Raw genomic sequence first — 23,176 nt, 5'->3', positions numbered from 1 at the left:
ATTATTAAGTTTTATTTTTCGTAGTTTAGGATTCGCCGAGGATGATTAATTTATTAAAAAAAAATTAAATGTCATCAATTTCATACGGAATCTCTTCATAGCCAAAAGTACCGATACGAATAGGTATCGATACTTTAGAAATGATATTTTTAGGGTGTGGATACTTTCTTACGATACTACTTCCAAGTAAAGGTACCTGCATGGTATCGTTTCATCCCCACGTTCGTGGGTAACTGCGCTTTGACACGTTCTCCGTTTTTACGCCCGTGTGTAATTCCGCTTTTAAAATTTCAAAGTGAAAAAAGCAGCCAGGAACTGGGAAGTTTATATTACTGATTTATCGTTTTTCCATGCTGCTTTATATCTCTTAAAGATCTTCGAAGATTTCTGGCTGAAGTTCAAGTGATATATTGTTAAATTTTTTTCTTCGATTTTGTGTTTGAAAAAAAAATCATGGAACGCTGCAATAGTCCCCAATACATTATTGACGCCAGCTATGTACATCGGAAGCTGCAGTCACGGCTGAGTTAAAACTATGTGGAGCAAAGTGCACATAAATAACAAGAGAAAAATCCAAAGCTGGCATTTCAGGGTACTATTTTTTATATATATAGGGAAATTTTGAAAGTTAGGGGGAGCGGGCGAGCCTCGAGCACCCCTCGCCCTACCTGGCTACGCCCATGACTGTAGTGTCTATGCGCCTTGCTGTTGTCAAACAAACGGAGTCTAGTTTTCCCTGCAAAAGCAATTCTTTGATGAACACCGGCAATATATCGGCACAATATTCCATTCATATGTATTGTGGCAGGAGGTAGCAAAGTGCAATTGTCTTTTGAAAGGCTATTACTACTATCAGTACTTCCGAGAAAGGGTTCGCTAATAAAAGATCAGCAGCATGCACAGTGAACGCACAATTTTCGTAATTTTCTTTACAAAGAACAATAAAAATATTGTAAAAAATAATTAATATTAACACTGCTTTCGAGCATTAAACAAAGGTATGGGTTTTTTTCACATGTAAATTTTCGCCAAAGAACAACAAATATATTTGTCATTTGTGGAGTAAAAAGGCGCCCGTCTAACACCGCCTGGGGAGTGGGGTGGTAAGTTTGGTTCAATTGACGCCCACCTGTGGCTTTCGTTGTATGCTAAAAACAACAACAAGAATATAACATTTACATACCTACATACGTTTTTGCACGCTGCGGCGCATACGTATTAATGTTTATTACAGAATTTTGAAGAGCGTCTGCTCATTTCAGAGTGTGTTCATCCGCACCATTGCCACCTACTGTGACTTAGCTTAGCGTGACGGCACACAGTGGTACAGCCCCATACATTTTTTGGAAACAATTTGAAGTAATTGGCGGGGATCCTCAATTTTTTGCATGCAACATTTATGGGCATAAATCAAGAAAAAAACGAAAAATTGGCGTGATCGTTTTATTTTAAAGCATATAAACCTAACTTTAAAAACGTCTTAAACGCCACAAAAAGTGCACCGGGCGCACCCAGAATATATTTTGGGAGGGGTTTATACTTCTAAAGATATATTATCAGAAAATACTAAAAATTCGCTTCAGATAATACGCTCTTCAAAATAATAATAAATAAATACACTTTTTAAAGTTTCATAAATTGCACTTTATTTACATAAAATTAACAAAGAACTCAAACATTTTTAACCGCCTTCAAAAAAAGGGGGAGGTTATCAGATCGTCTGAATATTTTTTCCTTTTTTATGTATGCTACCTTTTAATTTTGGACCACGTGAATATGGTACCTCAAGGGTCGTCTCGTAATTTGGTTTAGATCGTGAAAACATTAACGGCAGTGTTGCCAGGTTTTCGGCATGAGAAAACGTCGCTCTTGGTCTGAAAAAACGTCATTTCCTACCCAAAAACGTATTTTCCATGTATGCACACAGAATTGTTCTTATTAAACTTTTATTGTATACAAAGGTACGTATGTACGTAAGGTATATTACGAACATATTTTCTGTCATTTCGACAGAGCACATTTAAAATTCATTAGTGGTATTCACCAAAGTGAGCAAGTAGCCTGGCACTCTGGCAAAACACCAGATGAGCTCACGCAATGCCTTTTGGCAACAATTTGGTGAATACCACTATTGCAAACTAGTTTGAGATCATTAATATAAAAATCATTTTATACATACACTTGTGATCAGCTGATTAAGTCATCATCATATCGATTTTGGCTGTTTTTCTTTTGTTTATTTAATGTTTATTATTTTTTCATAAAAGCCTAGCTCATTATATAACTAACAATATAAATCCACATTTCAAACTTTGTACAAAAAATATAAAAAATCTCCAAAGTTTCGGCTAGATTTTCAAGTTTTTATTCAGATTTATTTAGAACTTTTTTGAGTATGCAGTTTTATAGCCCATTAAATTCCAGGGTAATAATGTGCAAGCCTTAAGTTGCTAAATAATCGCGTTGATTTTTAATATTTTTTGATTGTAGACATTTGGTTAGGTGGCCGGTTGTCGAAAATGAGAACTTACGTTCTGCTAAGCAGGAACATAGTGCTTTTGCGATCGTGTGTGTTGCAATAGATCAGCTCTTCCTGATTTGGCTTTTAATATGCAATTGCAAACATTGGAATGAGCCTTGTAACCTCAAGTGTTTACACAACCAGCCTTTGAACGCGGGATCCTTAGTCCAACAATAAAAAAATGAGCGTACGCTTGGTTTGCATCATATTTAAGTCATATGTGTCCAAAGAATAAATATCTTTAGAGGCACCTGCTGCAAGAAACAAAGCTTATAAAGATTCAATTCTACTTACAAGATTTAGTAACAACTTTGGCGAAAGTGTGAGCGTAAGTACTTACTCAACAAGCAAATAATACGCTATACATTGAATATATTGTGCATAGAGAAAAATTACTGGGAAGTTAAAAAACGTCATTTTATACACAAAAACGTCCAAGCGCCAACAGGATACAAAAAACGTTCAAATTACGTTACAAACGTCAACCTGGCAACGCTGATTAACGGTACTCCTTTATTTGTATATGAGAACCGAAGTCGGTTGGTTTTTTTCTTAAAAATTACTTGCTTGATAAAAAGTTCTATAAACATAAGATGCGCTCAACTTTCAAAAGTAATACAAAATGTTAAAAAAGAGTTTTAATGGGTAGGATCAGAAGGCGCAGCAGTTGAGCGCAACTGTTGCTAAAAAAATCAGTGCTCGTTATTCTCAACAACAACGCGTTCAGAAGGTGCAATCGCAACAGTTATTGAGCTGTTGCGCCGAAAACGAACTTTATATACCCCGCGCACGTATTAAATATCGTTTTTTCAACTTCCAGTAAACTGCAGATAAGCAAGAGTATTTTTCCCGATGTCAAAGAGTTTCGATAATAGGATATGAGATATTGAAATAATTGGAGCAAGTTTGGTGAAAATCATAAATGGGTGGTTCCACGCCCATTTTAGAAAAATCAATAATATTGTGTCTTGTTAAGAGATTGTTGTAAGGTGGCGTGTTTAGTTATTGAAAGATCCGAATTTTCGTATTTCTGAAATTTACCTTTATATGGTAGGTGACGGTAATTTTAGTCCGATTTCAAAAATTTACAACATATCGCTTTGTTGAGCCAAGGTTGATAAATGTACCGAGTTTGGTAGAAATTGATAAACCGGTTACCGAGATACACATATTTGTGGTTTTTGACAAAACAACTTCTTTCGAGTGAGGTCATTTTCTCTTCAAAGCAATAATTCATTGAGTTCTCGAATGATATTTTTGTGTTTAGTCATTAATAGGAGTAGTTCAAGATGATATCTTAATGAAAGTTAAATAAAAATTTAAAATTTTTAAATGGAATTTCCTTATAATTGACTCTAAATTCCAACCTACAGAAAGCACAGAAGTTGTTTTGTCAAAAGTCCACAGATATGTAGGCCGGTGCCACGCCCATTTTTCCAAATATAAGGTCATTGTATATATCGATTTTGAGTAAATTAGCTTAAATAGTTACCAATTTATTGCAGTTTTCGTATTTCTGTAAATTACCGTGATATATGGGAGGTGGGTGTGGTTCTAGTCTGATTTCAAAAATTTTCGAAGGGTTTCTTAGTTAGGCTCCAAGCTATGTTCGTACCGATTTTGGTGGGGATTAGTGAAGGGCTACAGAGATACAGCATTTCATCGTAAGTGGGCCGTGCCAATCGCATTTTCAAAAAATTTCATAACTGTCTTATTTTATGCCAAAATTCTACTTCGCCTACCAACTTTCGACCATTTGAATCCAGTATTTACGGAAATATCGTAGTTTTTGCATATATCAAAAATGCCGTCATATGGGATGTGGGTGTGGTTATTGTCCGATGTCGCCCCTCTTCAAACCCAACTTATCTTGGATAAAGGGAAACTTACCTACCTAATTTCGTGGACATATCTCAATTTTTTCTCGAGTTATCGTGTACACGAACAGACAGACGGACGGACAGACATGGCTTAATCGATTTCTCTTTTCATTCTGATCATTTATGTATGTATACATTTGTCTATATCTATGTATATCGACTCGTTTTGGCTGTTACAAACAACCGTTATGTGAACAAAGTTATGATAATACCCTTGTGCACAAATGCGCTTGGATATAAAAATATTTCTTGTGATTTTTCTTGAGAGCTGGATTCTAAGGTTTAAGATACAGTTTGTATTTGACGTTATTCGCTTTAGATGGTTTGAACCGCGAAACCCACCCCTTGTGTGCGCTAATGCGTTGAATATATGAGTCCGAAATTTTGTCCACATGTTTGTATTAACGTTGTATATTGTCAACTGAAATGCAAAAAGACGTAACAACATCGCAAATGAAATGGAAAAAGTCGTGACTAATATTTTTATTTATTTCTTAAAATGATGTGGAGAGTTGTAATTCGATGACATTCATCATATAAATTAAAAAGTGAATTTTGAATTTTTTGTTGGTTATGACTTTTTGCATTTCAGCGATGATGTTTGTTACGTCTTTTTGCATTTCAGGTGACGATATGAACTCCAAAAAAATGGACGTAATCGATTTATTTTAAAGCAAACCTCCCACACAAACCTAACCTCAAAAATGCCCTAAAAACCACACCAATGAATATATGAGTCCGAAATTCAAAAAGTGGGCGTAATCGGTTTATTTTAACTCATACCTATTTACTCTGTATAATACCAATTTCGGACAAAGTTACATCCCAGCTAGCAAGATTGTAAATCTGTATGATTTTGGCCGATATCGGTAGAGAAACGTATGGAGAGGTTGACAGGAAGTCTAATCGACACGACGTGGGAAATTCTGACTTAATTACCGACGATTCTGACGTGTTTCTAACAGATGTCTGACCAAATAATCATGGAAAATAAGAATTATCAGACGTGTATACCCGAAATCGGCCATAATTCGATCAGACATATCGGATAAAGAAATAAATAAAATTCTCCAGACATTTCGCCCAGAAATCTGTACGAAACCTCTAAGACTTGCCTAAATAGTCAACTTTTTATTCCGACTTGTCTGATATCAGACATTGTCTGGCAAATGTGATAGCTGGGAATGAATTTTTCTTAGGCAAATATCACTTTGTTAGGCTAAACCATTCAAATATAAAAATTTAATATTAAAAAATTTTATTTTTTCACCTGAAATACCACTGTGCGGCATTAAGGCTGGGTTCTTCAAATAAAAAACAGGATTCAGAGACACAAATATGTATATACATATGTACATAGTATGTGTTTACATACGTGCACACATGGCAACGGATGTGACATCGTACTCAACGCTGCTTCATAGGATTTGGGGTGTTTGCACAGACAGGATCAAGTTGGGGCATACTTCATGAAAAAGCCATTAGTGTCGAAATATTTTGTTTTTGGAAGACTTGGCGATTAGCAAGTTTAGCAACAGTTTTAAGATGAAAATCACCATGAACCGTAATACTTTTTTGTTACCGTATACACGTCTGTAATTAGTAGCAAGAGAAAGCATTTTGAATAAAATTTTTAAATTTTTATTTTAATTTAGGATATATGCATACATAAATACTAGTAGAGCATCTAAAATATAAAATACTAGATTGCCCTCACCCGCTTCGCTGAGTGTATGAAATTTCTACGTGCTACATTGAGTAAAATTTATTTCAAGAAAACTCAATTAAAAAACTTAAAAAAAGAAGTCTGATGAGGAGATGTGGTGATCTCCGAAATAGCTGCTATAACTTCTACCGCTTAGACCTTGTTGCTTTTTCAATTTTTCCTAATAAACAATCGTGGTACAAAGCTCAATAAAAATATTAAAAATAAAATGTTAATAAGCCACAATAACATTGGCAAAAAACAAGAGGTTTAAAATTTGTTTAACCATCTTCAAAATATTTTCAAACAAAAACTTTCTTAAACTTCTCACTTTTCATACTTTTTAAATTAACTTATCCCCTGCACTCAATATGAGATTTTAAACAGATGGAAACCTCTTACATGTAGTTTTGAAATAAAGCCCATTAAAATCATTCCGATTGATAAACATATTGTAATAATTCATTTAAATTATTGAATAGTTTGAATTTAACCTTTTAAACAGTTGACAACCTTTTTAAACCTCTTTCGTCTGACACTCGTATTCAAAATCATTTCGATTCATACCAATCTTCTATAATCTATAATCTATAACAATATATATTTTGAAAGACGGAGGGCGAGGCACCTCCTATACAAACCGATTTTTTCTTACTGTATATCTCTCGAAGTGTTCATGGTAGAATACCGGAACTTTGTACCGCAATATATGAAATAAATCTCATACTCATGGAAAAAAATGGTGAGTGACATCCTCCTAAATGCCCGGACCGATTTTAACGAAGTTGTTTGTGTACTTTTGAGTGTAGTTTTACAATTTCACCCGCAAGTTGGCGCTGGAGTTCAGTTATTACTAAAAATCTTATTTATGATAATATTCAAAATATGTATTGGCAATACTATTGCCAGAAAAGGCTGCCTAGTGGCGCTGGAGTCATTACGAATAATCGCCAAGTTAGAAAAGGTGCCGTGGACAGTGTTGCCGTTTTAGCCCTTTGGTGGCTAGATTTAGCTACCACATACTTTTTTTGGCCACATAAATTTAAATTTAGCGCTTTGGAGAATTTATTCATACTTGGCATGAAAAAATTGTATATGCTTAATTTGATCTAATTTTTTTTCATTTGTGTAAGAAATGAATTTTTAACCAAGAACGACTGATATGTTATACATAAAAATAAGTGAACGTTTTTGGTGTGATCATATAACTTGAGAACGGCTTCACCGAATTCAACCAAATTTATGCGGCATATTCGGGCTATCATGCAGATAGTTTACGTGAAGTTTGCTTGAATTCGGAAAAGGGGGCGTGGCGCCTCTATTTTATATATAAAAATTAGTGAGTTAGCTTATAACTTGAGAACGGCTTCACCGAATTCAACCAAATTTTTACGGCATATTTAGGCTATCATGCAGATGGTTTATGTGAAGTTTGCCCGAATTCGTAAAAGGGGGTGTGGCACCTCCCATACTAACTAAAATTTGTATGTTGTATATCTCTTGAAATATTTGTGGTAGAGTACTGGAAGTTGGTATAGAGGTATATCAAATAATTCCATACTCATAGAGAGAAATGGGCGGTATTGGAAAAGAGGGCGTGGCACCTCCCATCTTATATATAAAAAATAAGTACAAGATTTCAACCAAATTTATACGGCATAGTCGGGCTATTATGCAGATGGTTTGTGTTAAGTTTCCCCGAATTCGGAAAAGGGGGCGTGACACCACCCATACTAACAAAAATTTTCATCTGGTATATCTCTTGAAATATTTGTAGTAGATTACTGGAAATTGGTATAGAGACATATGAAATAATTCCATACTCATGGAGAAAAATGTGCGGTATTGGGAAAGGGGGGCGTGGCACCTCCCATCTTAAATAAAAAAATAAGTGCACGAATTCTACCAAATTTAAACGGTATATTCGGACTATCATGCAGATGGGTTATGTGAAGTGGGCCCGAAGTCGGTCCAGCGGTTCACGATATATGACAGTTTATGTCTGTCACATGAACCACGTATATGGTACAACAGCACATACATGAAAAATCGAAACATAGTGAAAAATTGTTGCTATAATGTGCTGTGCTTATTTTTTCTTCGGATAAATTAAGTCAAATATAAACATGGCTGCAAGTTTTTCAATAGGGATTTTGTAGAGCCAATGGAATGAAAGTCACCACAACACAACCAGGGGCGCACCCAGGAATATATTTTAGGGGGGTTTTATATTTCTGAAGATATATCACCGGAAAATACTGAAAATTTGCTTCAGATAATACCCTCTTTAAAATACATTTATGCAAGTTTTATGTACAGTATGTAATATATCGGCCGCTGTGGTGTAGTGGTAAGCAGTGCGCGCTTCCACTCCACAATGCCTGGGTTTCAAGCCCTAGTCAAAGCAACATCAAAAAAATATAGAAACGGTTTTTTTTTCTTAACAGCGGTCGTCCCTCGGCAGGCAATGGCAAACCTCCGAGTGTATTTCTGCCATGAAAAACAGCTTCTCATAAAAATACAATCGCCGTTCGGAGTCGGCGTAAAACTGTAGGTCCCTCCGCTTTGTGTGACAACATCAAGGCGCACGCCACAAATCGGAGGAGAAGCTCGGCCAAACACTAGCATATGTGTAAGCGCCAATATATTATTATTATTATTATTATGTAATATATAAATAAACGTTTTAAAATTCATAAACTGCACTTTATTTACAGATTAACAGAACTCAAACGCTTTTAACCGACTTCAAAAAAAAGGGAGGTTATCATCTCGCCGGAATACATAACTTTGGACCACGTGAACCGTTTTCAATAATCCTTTTTTTATTAGAAAGATAGTACCTCAAGGTCCCGTAATTTGTTTTAGAGATCCGATGATTGGATCATGAAGAAATTAACGGTACCCCTAAATTTGAATATGAGAATTGAAGTCGGTTTGTGTTCTTTCCTTAAAAACTACTTGCTTAATAAAAAGTTCTATAAACTCAAGATGCGCTCAACTTTCAAAAGTACCTAATAAAAAATTTTAAAAAAGGGTCAGTATAAATAAATTTATTGATTCCATGAATTTTTGCACTTCTATGTTCATTTTTTCGATTTCTGGTTTTCGATAGATATGGTGATTTTTCACGATTGCTAAATTTTAGATATTAAAGATTAACTGAACTCTCAAGAAAAACGAAAAATTCATATAAAACGACGGACGAGAAATGGAAAAGAAATTTTCTTCTAGCAAAATTTCTTAAATCAGTTTGCAGCTCTCAAAAAAAAAAATGCTTGTATATTTATTCCCTCATGAAAATTTACAGCAAAAGCAAAGCGCGTTTTCAAGCAACAGAAATTATAATAAATATTTCTTATAATTTCCTTGAGAGCTGGATTCTTAGCTTTAAGATACAGATTGTATTTGAGGTTATTAGCTTTAGGGGGGGTGTGAACCCCAAAACCCACCCCTTGTGTGCGCTAATGAACACAACATATCTGTCATTTCATCGTATTATCGAAAAGGTGGTGTACATTGATATTCGGTCTTTCTATTTTGGACTTTGGAGAATCAACACGTGTGTTTAATATTCTTAATTCATATTTCATTTTATTTTTTTTCGTCAATTTCAATATTTTTGCACAAATTTGTTGCAGCGAATCGTACGAAAAGTTTGAGTACACTGGAAATTTTCCATGCAGGTATTTTTCCTCATTGATTTATAGTGAACAAAACCATTGTGGAAAATTGTGGCTGTGTTGTGTTCTTTGGCTTTGAATGAAGTTTTTTCAAGTGGTCTTTTACTGTCGATTGTGAATTTCATTGAGTTTTTCGTTCGCTATTGAATAAAATGCCACGATCCAGTCGTTCAAATATAGGCCGACGTACGCGTCTTGCGAACATGATGCTATCGCAAAGAAGATCGCAAAATGTTGAGGAGCACTCCCAACAAAATGAAGTACGAAGTGGTATGCGCAGAATACAGCTGTAGAATCACAGCGTCCAAGAAATCCACCACGAGCCAGTCGTTAAAATATAGGTCGACGTGCGCGTCATGCGAACATGATGTTAACGCAAAGAAGATCGCAAAATGTTGAGGAGCACTTCCAACAAAAGGAAGTACGGCGTGCAGGATTTTTCATTAATTTTTCAATATTTTTCAATATTTGGTGTAGAGAAGCACACCGGGGTACCGCTAGTATATTCATAAATGTATTGTAGGTTTCTTACATTTTTATACATACACACTGTAAAAGTGTTAGGCCTGTTAACTTATCTATTAACGATTTAACTATAGTTTAAAATAGATAAGTTTACGGCCCTTAGGGCCAGCTGTTCAGTGCCAGTTTAAACTCAGATTAAGGAAACTGAGTTAATTTACGCTCGCTAAATTGAACAGCTGGCTGACATTTGATTGGCTGATCTTAGTTTAAACCAGCCAGATCGGGCGTTTAAACTTAGTGTAAACCACGGCCGGGCACTGAAAAACTGGCCCTTAATATGGTTAATTTGTTAAATGGCTTATCAAGGTGATTGACCGTGTATGTTCTTGTGGTGTGATTGTACCAGCTGCTAGTGCGACTTCAAAAACTATTTGAAAATTTTATGATTGTCTGGGTGGTGAAATTAGCTCAATTTTCTAAGTAAAAAATATTTTGGCGGAAATTTCTTGCACTATATGAGTCAAGGCCATGTTTGTGGAATATTAAGTTCACGATATTGCAGTTTTGAATTAAAATAAAAAACAATGTTTAACAAAATGATAGAAAAATTATGAATTTTCGGCTCTTAATTATTTCTATCTTTCCTCGACCTCAGTTCTAACGAAAGAAATATTGTACCAGCATGCTGGTAAGTTATATGTTTCGAGCCTGATGGCACAAACACTTGATAGAGCCAGCATGCTGGTGTCGTATATTTCCCCTTTTATACAAAAAGGTTTTGGTTGGATAAAATATTTGCTTTTTTAAAGAGTTCATTGTTTTTCTATACCATTACTTATTGAAAATGTTTACGTGTATACTTTTATATGTATATGTAAGTAAACAATTTTAGCTAAAATTTTTAGCCACAAAGACTTTTTTAGCTCTTTTTTAGCCCTTTTTTAAAGGAATTTGGCTACCACTAAAAATGATTCGCGGCAACACTGGCCGTGGATGGCATTTTAATTCGACCTGTTGCACCAATGAGTATATCGAACTTTTGTGTGTTTCTATTGGCCCAGTGGATGTGATTTGCCAGTATTATTATGCGTTAAAGCTTCATTCCGAGACACCAGGGTTGAGTTGTGCAGGGGTAAATCTCAAATCACCACCGATAAATCAAACGCCATTGCGCGCCTTTTACTGTAATACTTAATTTGTAATAATTGAATTTAATTTTTAAAAAGTTGGCAACCCTTGGGAAAGGCTAAAATATTATTTAAATTTTTAAACTAAACTTTTCTTAGCAATATTTCGTTAGACAACCATATTTTTATTATTGAGATCGCTTGCATATAATTAATTTAAATTTGACTTTTCAAACAGGTGGCAACCCTTTTCAAAATATATTCGAACTACAGCTTTTAAGCTTCTTGACATCCATTTTTAATATAATTTTAAAATAAATAACTCCCTTAATTACAGTTGAATTTGATTTTTTTAAAAGGTGGCTGCTCTCATCCATGAGTAGATAATGATTTTATATATCTCCACACCAAGTTCCAGTAATCTATCAAAAATATTTCCTGAGAAATGCAGTATGAAATATTCTGTTTCTATGGGAGGTGCCACGCCCCCTGGTCTAATCGAGATTAAATTTATCCTATATTTTAAATTTGGCTAAATGACAACAGTGTACAAAATTTTATGATGATCGGTTGAGTAGTTAAAGCGTGAAAGCGTAGCAAACAAACAAACTTACTTTCGGATTTATTATATATAATAATAATAATAATAATAATAATAATAATAATAATAATAATAATAATAATAGCAATAATAATAATAATAATAATAATAAAAATAATAATAATAATAATAATATATAATATAATAATATTAAGTAAGGATAAATTTTTATGACCGCAAATGTATTTTCAATCATTTAACATGTGTGTCAAATTTGAAGTTCAAGGCCAAGATATTTTTTTTATCCAATGAGTTAAAGAAATTAGTATTTACCGTTTTCAAAGACAAATAAAAACCAAACTACTTAATGCAGAGTTTAACTATCTACATTTTTGTGGTGGCAAAATCATTATTTTTCTTTCAAAATGAAAGTATGTGAAAGTGAATGATAGCACGGGTTTTTATTTTATATGCCGAATCAAAGGAAACCGTTAATATTTTATGTGTTCCTTCGCCTTCGCGTGCATCTTAAAAATTGTGATTTCATAGTAAAATTTGGTATATTTGGCTAAATTATTTTCCAGCTTTGGTTTTGCCAGTGCATAAATTATTTTTTGTTAAAAAGACTCCCAGAAAACCCATTTATGATTGGTATAATTTTTTTGTAATCAAAATAATTTGTTGGGACATCGCAGACTCTTGGTTGCCTGTGACTTGATTGGTTGCTAAATAGATTGTGTGCTAATTCCTAGACATTTTCAATAATATTATTTTCTTAATTTTAACTCAAATTTAAGTTTAATATCACGCTCTTTAGTTTTCTGTGAATAGATTTACATACTAAGATGGCGGCGCAAATGACAAAATCTAGAAGGACTAAGGGCGCATGGGTTTTGGCGGCCCCTTGGATTTTTTTAATTCAAATAGAACTCTAAACTAAACACCTGTGCGCTGTACCATTTTATGATATGTGGGCCTGGGCGTGGCCACCCAATAATTATGTTTATCTGAGCTAGTTTAAAATAGCTTTAATATTTCACTTCTTTAAAAAATTAAAAAAATAGTAAAGAAGTGAGGGTATATGTAATTAAGCGATTTGTAAAAAAGAGATTCTGCGAAATAGAACAATTGCGCTATTTTTTATACCTACCTACCTAGCTACATGCATACAAAAATTAATTAAAATATCTACATACCCATATGCGCATACAGGCATACAAGAACTTGAGAAAAAATCATTACATCAAAAAATATATACAACTAATTTCTCAAACAAATAATGTGCATACTTCAGTATCTAACCTGTGTGATTTCGTTGTTTAGCCCCAACAAAAGCTCCTGCCAATTAAGAATTCAGACACACAAAAAAGCAGCAAAAGCTGATTAATTTACAATTCAATTCGACCTTCAGTGAAGTGCAAAAACTAAGTGAAGAAAAACTGTAACTGTACTAATTTGTATACAAATTTGCAAAATTTCCTGTAAAGTGGATAACGCGTTCGCCGTCGTTAAGCTTACGGCCCGCTCCAATATAACAACCATTGACGCTGTTGAGGGCGACGGCGACGTTGGCGATTACAATAATCACCAACAACTCGATCTACAACTACATTCAACAGCAACAACACAGCATGAGCCAAACTCACCGCCGCCTCAAACTGAGCAACTACGACAGGAACTGGAACTGGAACAACAACAGCAGCAGCAGCAGGAGCGGCAATTTGCCACAACAGCCTTGCCATCCATTTATGAGCATCAGCCGCTAGGCGTATCATCTCATCCCGACCATCAGCAACAGCATCAGGAGCAAAAATTTTACAATCATTTCTATACGCATGACGATTTCGCACAAACCCTCTATCAACATAAGCAACAACAGCAGCAGCAACAGCCATATAGAACACAATCATACGAGCAGAATCAACAATATCAGCATTATACATATTATCGACATCAGCAACAAGCAACACAACATCAACAACTAAAATTACTCGAAATGTTTGCCCTGCAACCAACACCACCCATGGGCGCCGTTATTTCGCCCTGGTCGGGCACCATGATCGACCGAATACCGACGCTCGATGACATGCCGCATAAAGGTAATGAATTCTATACAATAACAGTAAATTAACATAATCCATCCATCGTAATTCGATTTATCGTTAAATTTCAAGAAAGATAGAAGAGAAGATTGCGTCGTGAGTCTGAGCGAAACCGTCTGAACGAAACGGCAGTGATGGTACATACTTTTTTGCAGAATTCCCATTCAACAAAAATAAAATCTCCACTTTTCCCTACGCGTTTAAAAATGTTTCCCCACAAAATTCCCTACAATTTTTATCTAATAATTCCATATCGATAGCTGAGTGGAAGATCGACCTATCTCGACAGCCAGTTCGAAAACGCTCTATCTCAAAAAACTTTTTAAGAACGCCCTATTTCAGAATTCGTTTCAAAAACGCCCTATCTCAGCTGCCGATTCAAAAACGCCCTATATCAGCATATTTTCAATACATTTTGAAGTGAGATAGGGCGTTTTTGAACCGAATTTTGGGATAGGGTGTTTTTCAATTAAATTCTGAAATAGGGCGTCTTGAAAAGTTTTTTGAGATAGAGCGTTTTCGAACTGGCTGCCGAGATAGGTCGATCTTCCACTCAGCCATCGATATAACATTATAAGAAGACCGAGAAAAATTTTTATTATAAGTTGTGTTGTATGTGTACATATCGATGCACAGTGTATCGTGTGGAACAAGATAGGTGGACAAAATTCATTCAAGGATTTCTATAAAAAGGTCTCTGCGTGGCTTCGGCTTGCCAGTATAACCTAACCTAACCTTCTATAAAAGGGTATCTTACTAACTTAAAAGATATGGAAATTGTTTCGCGTATTTTTCACAAATATGTGTTATTGTATAGCTGCGGGGCCTTTACCAAATTAAAGGCCAGACTTGTTACTATAAACCAAGGGGAACCTAGTCATTATACGACGACAACTGTTCGATTTACAACAAAATGGCTGTAAAACAAATGAACTAAAATACACCTTTGTTTCTTAAAAAATATAACTCACCAGTAGGCGTAAACAAAAGCACACCGGACTATGTTTTTCCCATTTGCGCATACTCGAAGCGTCCATAAATTTTTCCTGTGCTGATGGAAAATATACCGATTCCAATTTCAGCAACCGAAACATTTTGCAAAATTCGGAATAATTCCCACACAAGAACCAATCTGAAAAAACGTATGCTATATGGGAAACCAACATCTTAAATATAACTTAAAACGATCCGTAAATAATTTTGTCCACAACTAAAAAAGAACTTAATCCGGGCTCATGTCGCTAATTTTTGTCTAATCCACGTCTAAACTTTACAACTTACATTAATAATCCATACATCTTACTTTTAGAGCTGTCAAACAATCGATAGTCAAGTCCATCGATGTTTTACGATAGTCTTAAGGGTGACTATCGATACTATCGATAGCATCGACCCATTTCATATGTTTTTCTAAATTCATTTATTTTTCGTTATATTGCTTTTATAAATTTGTATATTTTAGCGGCTCACGGTTGCATTTTAGTATCGAGAAATATTGCTAGAAATTCATTCGCCGTGTAAAAAGTCTAAAAGCGATTTCTGAAATTTTCCCTGCCTTTCGCCTTTCGGAAATATATTGCATTGCCACGTCTGACACGCTCTTAAGACGGCAATGTAATTTCTGGTATTTCCACGCTTAAAATAAAAAATGGCGCTTTTAGAAATAATGCCATGAACCAACTAAACAAATCGCCCAGCACGGCAACCATGTGTTTGTAATTGCATTTGAGAAACAAAAATAATAGTTGATAACGTCATTTTTTAGTCGGCTGTTTCATTCACACGCATGGTTTCATTCCGTTTCATTCACATGGCGGCAAAAAAATTACGTCACTGCAAAAAAAATACTTTTTCTCGCGCTCCGTCCTGGATGATCTTTATTCGTACGTTCATGAAATAATGCTGCCAAGTTTTGTTCTCTTTGAACCAATACGTGCAAATGTCAAAAGCGCTAGGAAAGAGAATACGCTATTAATGAAACGATAGTGGCGATAGTACCAGAACTATCGATAGTTATTTCATGTGACCAGACTATCGATACTATCGATAGTATCGTCGATAGTTTGACAGCTCTACTTACTTTAGTTAGGATTACACAAGGATTATAGACATCCCTTAACAGGACTGAGGTTTTTTTGCTTTGAGTTGTGCCGCTTTTCCACAGGACCACATCATTATATGCAGGGAACTGTGGGACTCGGTGGCTTCTACTGATCGTAGAGACTTCTAAAATAAAATACTAGTCCAACTATGGGCCAAAACCACTACTTTGGAAGTCAAAAAATGAAATGAATTCGTGAATATACAATAAAAAACTTTTGATTAAGTACACTTTAATACATTACACATTTTCATATAGCAGCCTTAGATTTGCCAATAACTAGAGTTACATTTTTTGAGTATTAATTAAAAGGAAAAGTAAATGCATAAGAATTTCACACATTCGAATTTAAATGCATTTTCCATTAAATGATATTAAAAGTAAAAGCTTTCAGGTACAATAAATACTATATTTTTATCTTTTTAATAATATTGAATATGTAAAAGAAAACATTTTAGTTAAAAATAAAATGAATACTTTAGTTCATTTATGAGTGAAGTAAAACAAAAATAAAAGTTTTCATTAAAATAAATTAAATTCATTAAATTTGTACATTTCAGTCCTTTCTTTTTAAAGTTTTTTAAATGTAATAATTAATGTTTAAAATTTGAGATTTGGATAAGAATAAAACAAATAAATAATTCAAGCAGTTATTACAGGGGTGGGCAAGGCCGAGGCCGAAAAGAGCTACATGTAAATTCTAAATGCTACAAAGAGCCACAAAAAAAAAACAAAAGACAAAATTTTATTTGTAAATAAAATTATTATTAGAAATGAAAAACATTAATTTTACTATTATTCTAATGAACGTAAGATAGATATTAAAGAAAATTAAAAAGATCCCTTTGGCCATATTTTCAAAATCTATTTTACGTCAGTTAAATCCGTTCGTAATAGTTCTGTTAAATTTTGGTAAGTCAATAGGTGCGTTCGTTTAAAATCTCCAGTATAAGATGTCCAACAGCAAAATTCCGGCGAAATGTTATCTGTTCTCTCACAAGAGAAAAATAGCCAAAATAGTACGCGAACAGAAAATTTGCAGAAACTTGCAAGTTAGACGAACAGCTGAGAGAAATTTTGGTTACATTCAAAAGTATACACTTGAAAACGTAAGAAAACTAATTCCGAATTCTCACACACGAAGTCTCAGTCACAGTTCGCTAACTAAACGAATAATTACTTACTTCTTACAAGTTTAATTAGTCGCATTTTACTATTTTAACTTCCAAACCATCAAATTCAATTTAGAGATTTGCGTAAATTCCAACCAGCTGTTTTCTTGTTGGCAAATTTCTGTTGGCTAAAATTTTTCCAGCAGAAACTAGCAGCTTTCCCTCAAAATGAAATGTCATTTTGCACTCTCAATTTCCCCTACTTTGCAAGTTGTTTGCGTACGCGAACACAAAAAGCTGGTAGTTTTTATAATAATAATAATAATAGATTGGCGCTTACACATATGTTAGTGTTTGGCCGAGCTTCTCCTCCGACTTGTGGCGTGCGCCTTGATCTTGCCACACAAAGCGGAGGGACCTACAGTTTTACGCCGACTCCGAACGGCGATTTTATTTTTATGAGAAGCTGTTTTTCATGGCAGAAATACACTCGGTGGTTTGCCATTGCCTGCCGAGAGACGACCGCTGTTAAGAAAAAACCTTTTTCTATATTTTTTTGCGATGTAGTTTTTATAACTTTCAATAATTATCAGGTACGCGAATATATGTAACTAATTGTGAAGAGTACAAAGACTCACACTTACGCTACGCGCACACTGCAGCCGGCATCGGCCGAATTGTGCTCGGCCGATATCGGCTATATGCGGGCGATATCAATAAACACTTGTGATTATATGAGCGCTTTCACACGTAGACCGATAACCGAACCGACATCGGCCGTTGACTTCCGTCAGTGATGATAAATTCAAACATGTTTGTTTTTCTCTTCCGATGTCAGGTGAAAAGTACCAAAATAGACTGCGAAAAATTAAATTATTGGGTGCAAAACAAAAAAAAAAAACCTATAAAATCACATGTTCAATTAAAATTTATCAAAATATTTCACTGCCTATAGAATTGAAATGAAAACTAGATTTGTGCGTACAAATACGGTCGGCAAATAATCTGGTTAAGGGTGCGCATCAGTTCGGCCGAAATCGGTCGGCCTATCGGATGCAATGTGCGCCTAGTGTTGTACGTTGTACCAAAAATTACGGCACACAGCTGTTTTCAACAGGTGTTTTTTTTTTTTTTATCTGGTACTTGTTGCCGGAATTCAAGCAATGCACTATGGTTTGGCGACTACTATTGATGGCCAATAGTCCAGAAGTAACCAAATTGATTTGAAACTCGGTATTTGGGGGTTTTTGTTGTCGCTGATTTCGAATCTGATGTCAGATTTTTTAAATTCAAAATGGTGGATCCAATATGGCGACCAAATTTTATAATTTTCTCCTGCTTACCACAAACTCATATAAAGGCGGGGTTCTTGAGGTCGCTGATTTTGAATCTGAAAAGGTTCGAACAAAAAATGCAAAAATGCATTTTTCATCTATTTACTTGCATATACTTCTTTCTCTTTCCTTGAAGTCGGTGTAATATTCTTCAGAGAGCACTGCTTTAATAACATTTTGTAGCAAAAAGTTTAGATCGGCGGTTTTTTGGCATCTTAGCTGACTGCTTCTTTTCAAATACATATCGAAAAGTACGGCAAAATTTAGGTAGAAGTTTTCTAAGAAAAAAGCCCATTATTCAAAAAATGCAAGCAAGTGCAACATGATTCTCACCCACAAACTCTAAATTAAAAATTTTCCTTGCCCACAAAGTTTAAAGACCGCTAAATGAAGCCAATTTTTTATAGCTCTATTTAAAGTGGGATATTATTGCCCAAATTAGAGTCCATTTTGAAAATTAATTTTATTTTATTTAGCAAGCTATATTCTAGCTTTGCTTTTGTTAATAAAACAAATATTACCTACATTATACTTTTCCATTATATTTTTTGAAGTATCTTTATCACTCCAAGACTTATTCCAATTCGAACTACAAGAATGCTGGCCACGAAAATTGTTTTTTTTTTTTTTACTTTTTGTAGAAATGTAAACTTTAACAGCTGATATCTCAATTGCAAAGCTTTTTTACTCCAGCGAATTTATTTAGTGAAGTGACGAAAATCATACAAATTATCGATACTTTAAAAAATGACTTTTGGCCAGAAAATAGTAGCTGCCAGACCATAGAGCAATGGCAAAGCTCTGTGTTGCATTTCCAATGCCTTATCTTCTTTTAATTCCAAAACCTCCAACTCTTCTTCGCTTTTCTTAAAAAGGAGTATTTCGGATATTGTAAATTTATCCTCAATTATCTATATATAAAAATGTGATTGTCTGTTTGTTTATTACTTTATAACTTCTGAACCCCGGCACGGAATCGCACACTTATTTGCTTTTACCCCGGGAAGGTTATAGGCATAGAGAAAAATGGACAGTACTGGAAAAGAGGGCGTGGCACCTCCTATACTAACTAAAATTTTAATGTTGTATATGACTTGAAATATTTGTGGTAGAGCATTGTAACTTGCTGTTGAGATAAATAAAATTAATTCCATACTCATGGGAAAATATGGGCGATATTGGAAAAGGGGGCGTGGCACCTCCCATAGGCGTGAATTATAAAATCAGCTCTAACTTCGGCACCGTAAGTTACATGAGCTGGAAATTCGGTATGCAAACATATCTATGGTAGATGCTTATCTTAAGTATGGTAGAAATATCTATGGTAGGTGCTTATAGTAAGGTAAGTATAGTATATAAATGAGTTTGTAAAAGGGGGCATAGCACTAAACATAGGCTTGGAATTTTTTATCAGCCATAACTTCGGAACCACAAGTCACATGACCCCTTTAATTCCTTCTGACGTGGGTGAAACCCGCGGGTAAAAGCTAGTATTACATAAAAAAGGGTTTATGAAGTATGCAAACGTACATTTAAATAATTTCAAATCGGCAAATTTTGTTTCAAAATCTGCTTTTACATCATGTGCAATATTTTTTCTAGCCATGGAAAATGATGGAATATTCTTTTTTTGAGATTATGAATAAAAAGACGTAGTTTAGCTTCAAAACTTTAAATAATTTGCGACAAATCAAAAACATTTTTATTCTCTTCTTGTAGAGACAAATTCTAGTTTTGCAAATGTTCCATCATATAGGTAAAGAACATTAAGTCAGAAATCCAATTTTCATTTTCCGATTGCGGGTAATGTTCCGATTTCAATTTGCGTATGTGTATATTAAAAGAATTAAATAAAAAAACAACATAATGGAAAAGAATGTCCAGCAAATAAATGTGTATTTTAAAAAGTAAAAAGAGCCAAAATGTTCTAAGCAAAGAGAAAGTAAAAAGAGCCGCACTTTGCTGAGCAAAGGGCCGCATTTGGCTCAAAGATCCGCGTTTGCCCACCGTTGAGTTATTAATATTCTTAATTGTTGTCTATACTTTGGCTTCTTGATTGATAATTGAAATTAAACAAATAATTATATTAATCGTGTTATTAAAAAAAGTAAAATTAATTGAAAATGATCAAAAATAACAAAATAATGAAATTGTTGTTTAAGTAATTAATTATTAATCATTAAAAAGGTGCTAATATCGGTATTTAATCATTAAACGGTTATGCAAAAAAAAAGCTTTAATTAATAATCATTATGAATATTAATCATTATTTAACAGGTATGGTATATGTTAGCCGCCGTATCCAATAAATAAAAGGCTTGCGAATTTAACCAGTGTTTGAAAAACTGTCAGCATAGCAGCAACAGCACTAAAAAACCTGCTGTTGCTGTGCTGCGAAATCAATTCTTTCCTCTTGAAACTCTTGTGACTTTGCTTTACTGCGCACATACCCAAAGCTAAAGCGCAGCACAGCTGAAATGTGGGTTTAACTTTGCTCTTCTGTTGCTTTGGCTGCGAAATTTCAAACAGTTCAGCCACAGAGCAGTCCCTATTCGCTTTTTATGTGCTGTCGCTTTAATTGCCGAAGCTATGTACGAACAGCACAGCACAGCTTTATGTTTATTATTTATTTATTCATTTATATCTCATATGAAACGCTAATTTCTTACTGACTACAGAAAGGAATTGCTTAGGAACTAGTTAAAATAATTATACAGTAGGCTCCGGACAGCTCCAGGCAACAAAGGCGGGTCCAAGTTAGGAATATTATTTAATTCAGACAGACAGCTTTGTGTGACATCAAGGCGCACGCCATAAATCGGAGGAGAAGCTCGGCCAAACACTAACATATGTGTAAGCGCCAATCTATTATTATTATTATTAATTGCCACACGTACGGAAAAAAATTATTAGTGCGTGCGAAATATTTTATATTACTACGAAAATATTTAATTTGGAGCAATAAGTGCTATTTTCTGTGCTGTGGACATCGTTTTTTGAAGACCGTCTTGAAACGGTCTTGTCGGTTTACGCGAAAATTGTAGTGCGTCAATTCACCTAATAGCTCGGTAAGCTGCAATCACTGTTTTTAAACATGAGGAAAAAACAAGGAGATTGCGAAAATAATCGCCAGAGGAGATACAATGCGAGCAAGTTGACGGAGGAGGAAATCGAAGCGTTGATGGCCTCATCTGAATCGGAATTAGAGTTGGACGAGGATCGCGAATTTGATAGTGATGATAGCCTTTTAGATCCAGATTTTCGTCCTGATGATTCAGTGGAAGTAATGCAAGATGGATTCGATGCGGAAATTTCTACTTGCTTGAGTGAAATGAATCAAGCTGATCCCAGTGATGCGTTTATTAATTCAGGGGCCTTTCCAATCGACATTAGCGATTTCGGTGATGTCGTTGAGAGAGTATCACCTTTGGCAGACGACATACCTTCAACATCAGGGGAGGTGTTGACCTAATGGATGGATTGATGGGGAGGTATCACATACGGTTGAAAACACGTAACGCAATGATAAAAATATTTTATCACCTCGTTGATATGACCATAACAAATGCATATATACTGCATAGGAGAATCAATGCAAACGTTTCAGTCAATGATTTGCCGTCGTTAACAGAATTTCGTGAATCAATTGCATCTGGCTTATATAAATATAAACAGAAAAATGTCGGAGACCGTCAACGGGTGCGACAGTAACTAAATCTGATGTTGGTAAAAGAGGTAAAATACCGTCAGATGATGAGCGATATGATAAGTTTGATCATTTTCCAACAATGCTGGGTGTAAACGGAAAGAGATGGTGTAAGCAGTGCAAACAATCTGATACGCAAATGTATTGCATGAAATGTAACCTCAATTTGTGCATCAAGCAAGAGAAAAACTGCTTTTTGACATTCCATACACAAAATTAATTTAGATTCTAAGTCTTTATAGTATTTTATATATGTAAGTTTTGATAATCGTTTTAATAAAAAAAATGCATTTCCATAAAATATCTCTATTCAATAGCTATTTTTTATTTTTCGTCTAACCCGATAAGACCGTCTACAGGCGGTCTTCCCTTTTTCTATCATTACGGCTAAACTAAACGAGATAACTTAAAACTGAGTTCAAATTTGAGTTCCTCGTCGTAAAATTTATATATACCGATTTCTACTCCCTACTGTAGGTCCAATCTGCCATTTGGAAATATTTTGATAATAAAGATATAGCAAATTTTAAATGAAATATATTAGAAATACTAGCGGTACCCCGGTGTACTTCTCTACACCAAATATTGGAAAATTGATGAAAAATCCTGGAATTTTTCTATATGAAGATTCATCATTCGTTTTATTTCAAAATGTTTGATTCTTTATTTTTAATCTTAATCCGACACATTTGGATTTACAACATTTTTTGTTTTTACATCTTGGGTATGAATAAATAAACAATTTGGAATGCCAACTCTTGAACAGGCCACGTATAGCTGTCCGTGCGAAAAGCACGGCTCCTCCAAATTCAATCCGCATACTTGAAGAGTTTGTCCTGGCGCCTTGTTGACGGACATGGCAAATGCTAGACGCACTGGGAATTGTAAATGCTTGAATT

General features: G+C 34.7%; 1 protein-coding gene across 6 annotated transcripts in view; it reads left to right on the top strand.

Annotated features, from left to right (window-relative positions):
• LOC118745621 (paired box protein Pax-6) overlaps positions 1-23,176 on the top strand; it is a 606,665-nt gene that overhangs the window by 28,281 nt on the left and 555,208 nt on the right. For 5 of the 6 annotated variants that reach the window (XM_036479149.1, XM_036479146.1, XM_036479147.1 and 2 more), the window contains exon 2: positions 13,246-14,021. The exons of the other annotated variant lie outside the window; for it this stretch is intronic. In XM_036479149.1, the coding sequence (XP_036335042.1) occupies positions 13,919-14,021 (103 nt within the window). In that variant the 5' untranslated portion in view covers positions 13,246-13,918. The remainder of the gene's footprint in view (positions 1-13,245; positions 14,022-23,176) is intronic. 6 annotated transcript variants of the gene reach the window in all.

This window comes from Rhagoletis pomonella, unplaced genomic scaffold (genome assembly GCF_013731165.1).
Source record: "Rhagoletis pomonella isolate Grant_MI unplaced genomic scaffold, Rhpom_1.0 Rhpom_scaffold_00009, whole genome shotgun sequence".
NCBI classification, from domain to species: Eukaryota; Metazoa; Arthropoda; class Insecta; order Diptera; family Tephritidae; genus Rhagoletis; species Rhagoletis pomonella.
Note: the sequence above shows the minus strand (reverse complement) of the source record. Positions and strands in the feature narration are given on the sequence as shown.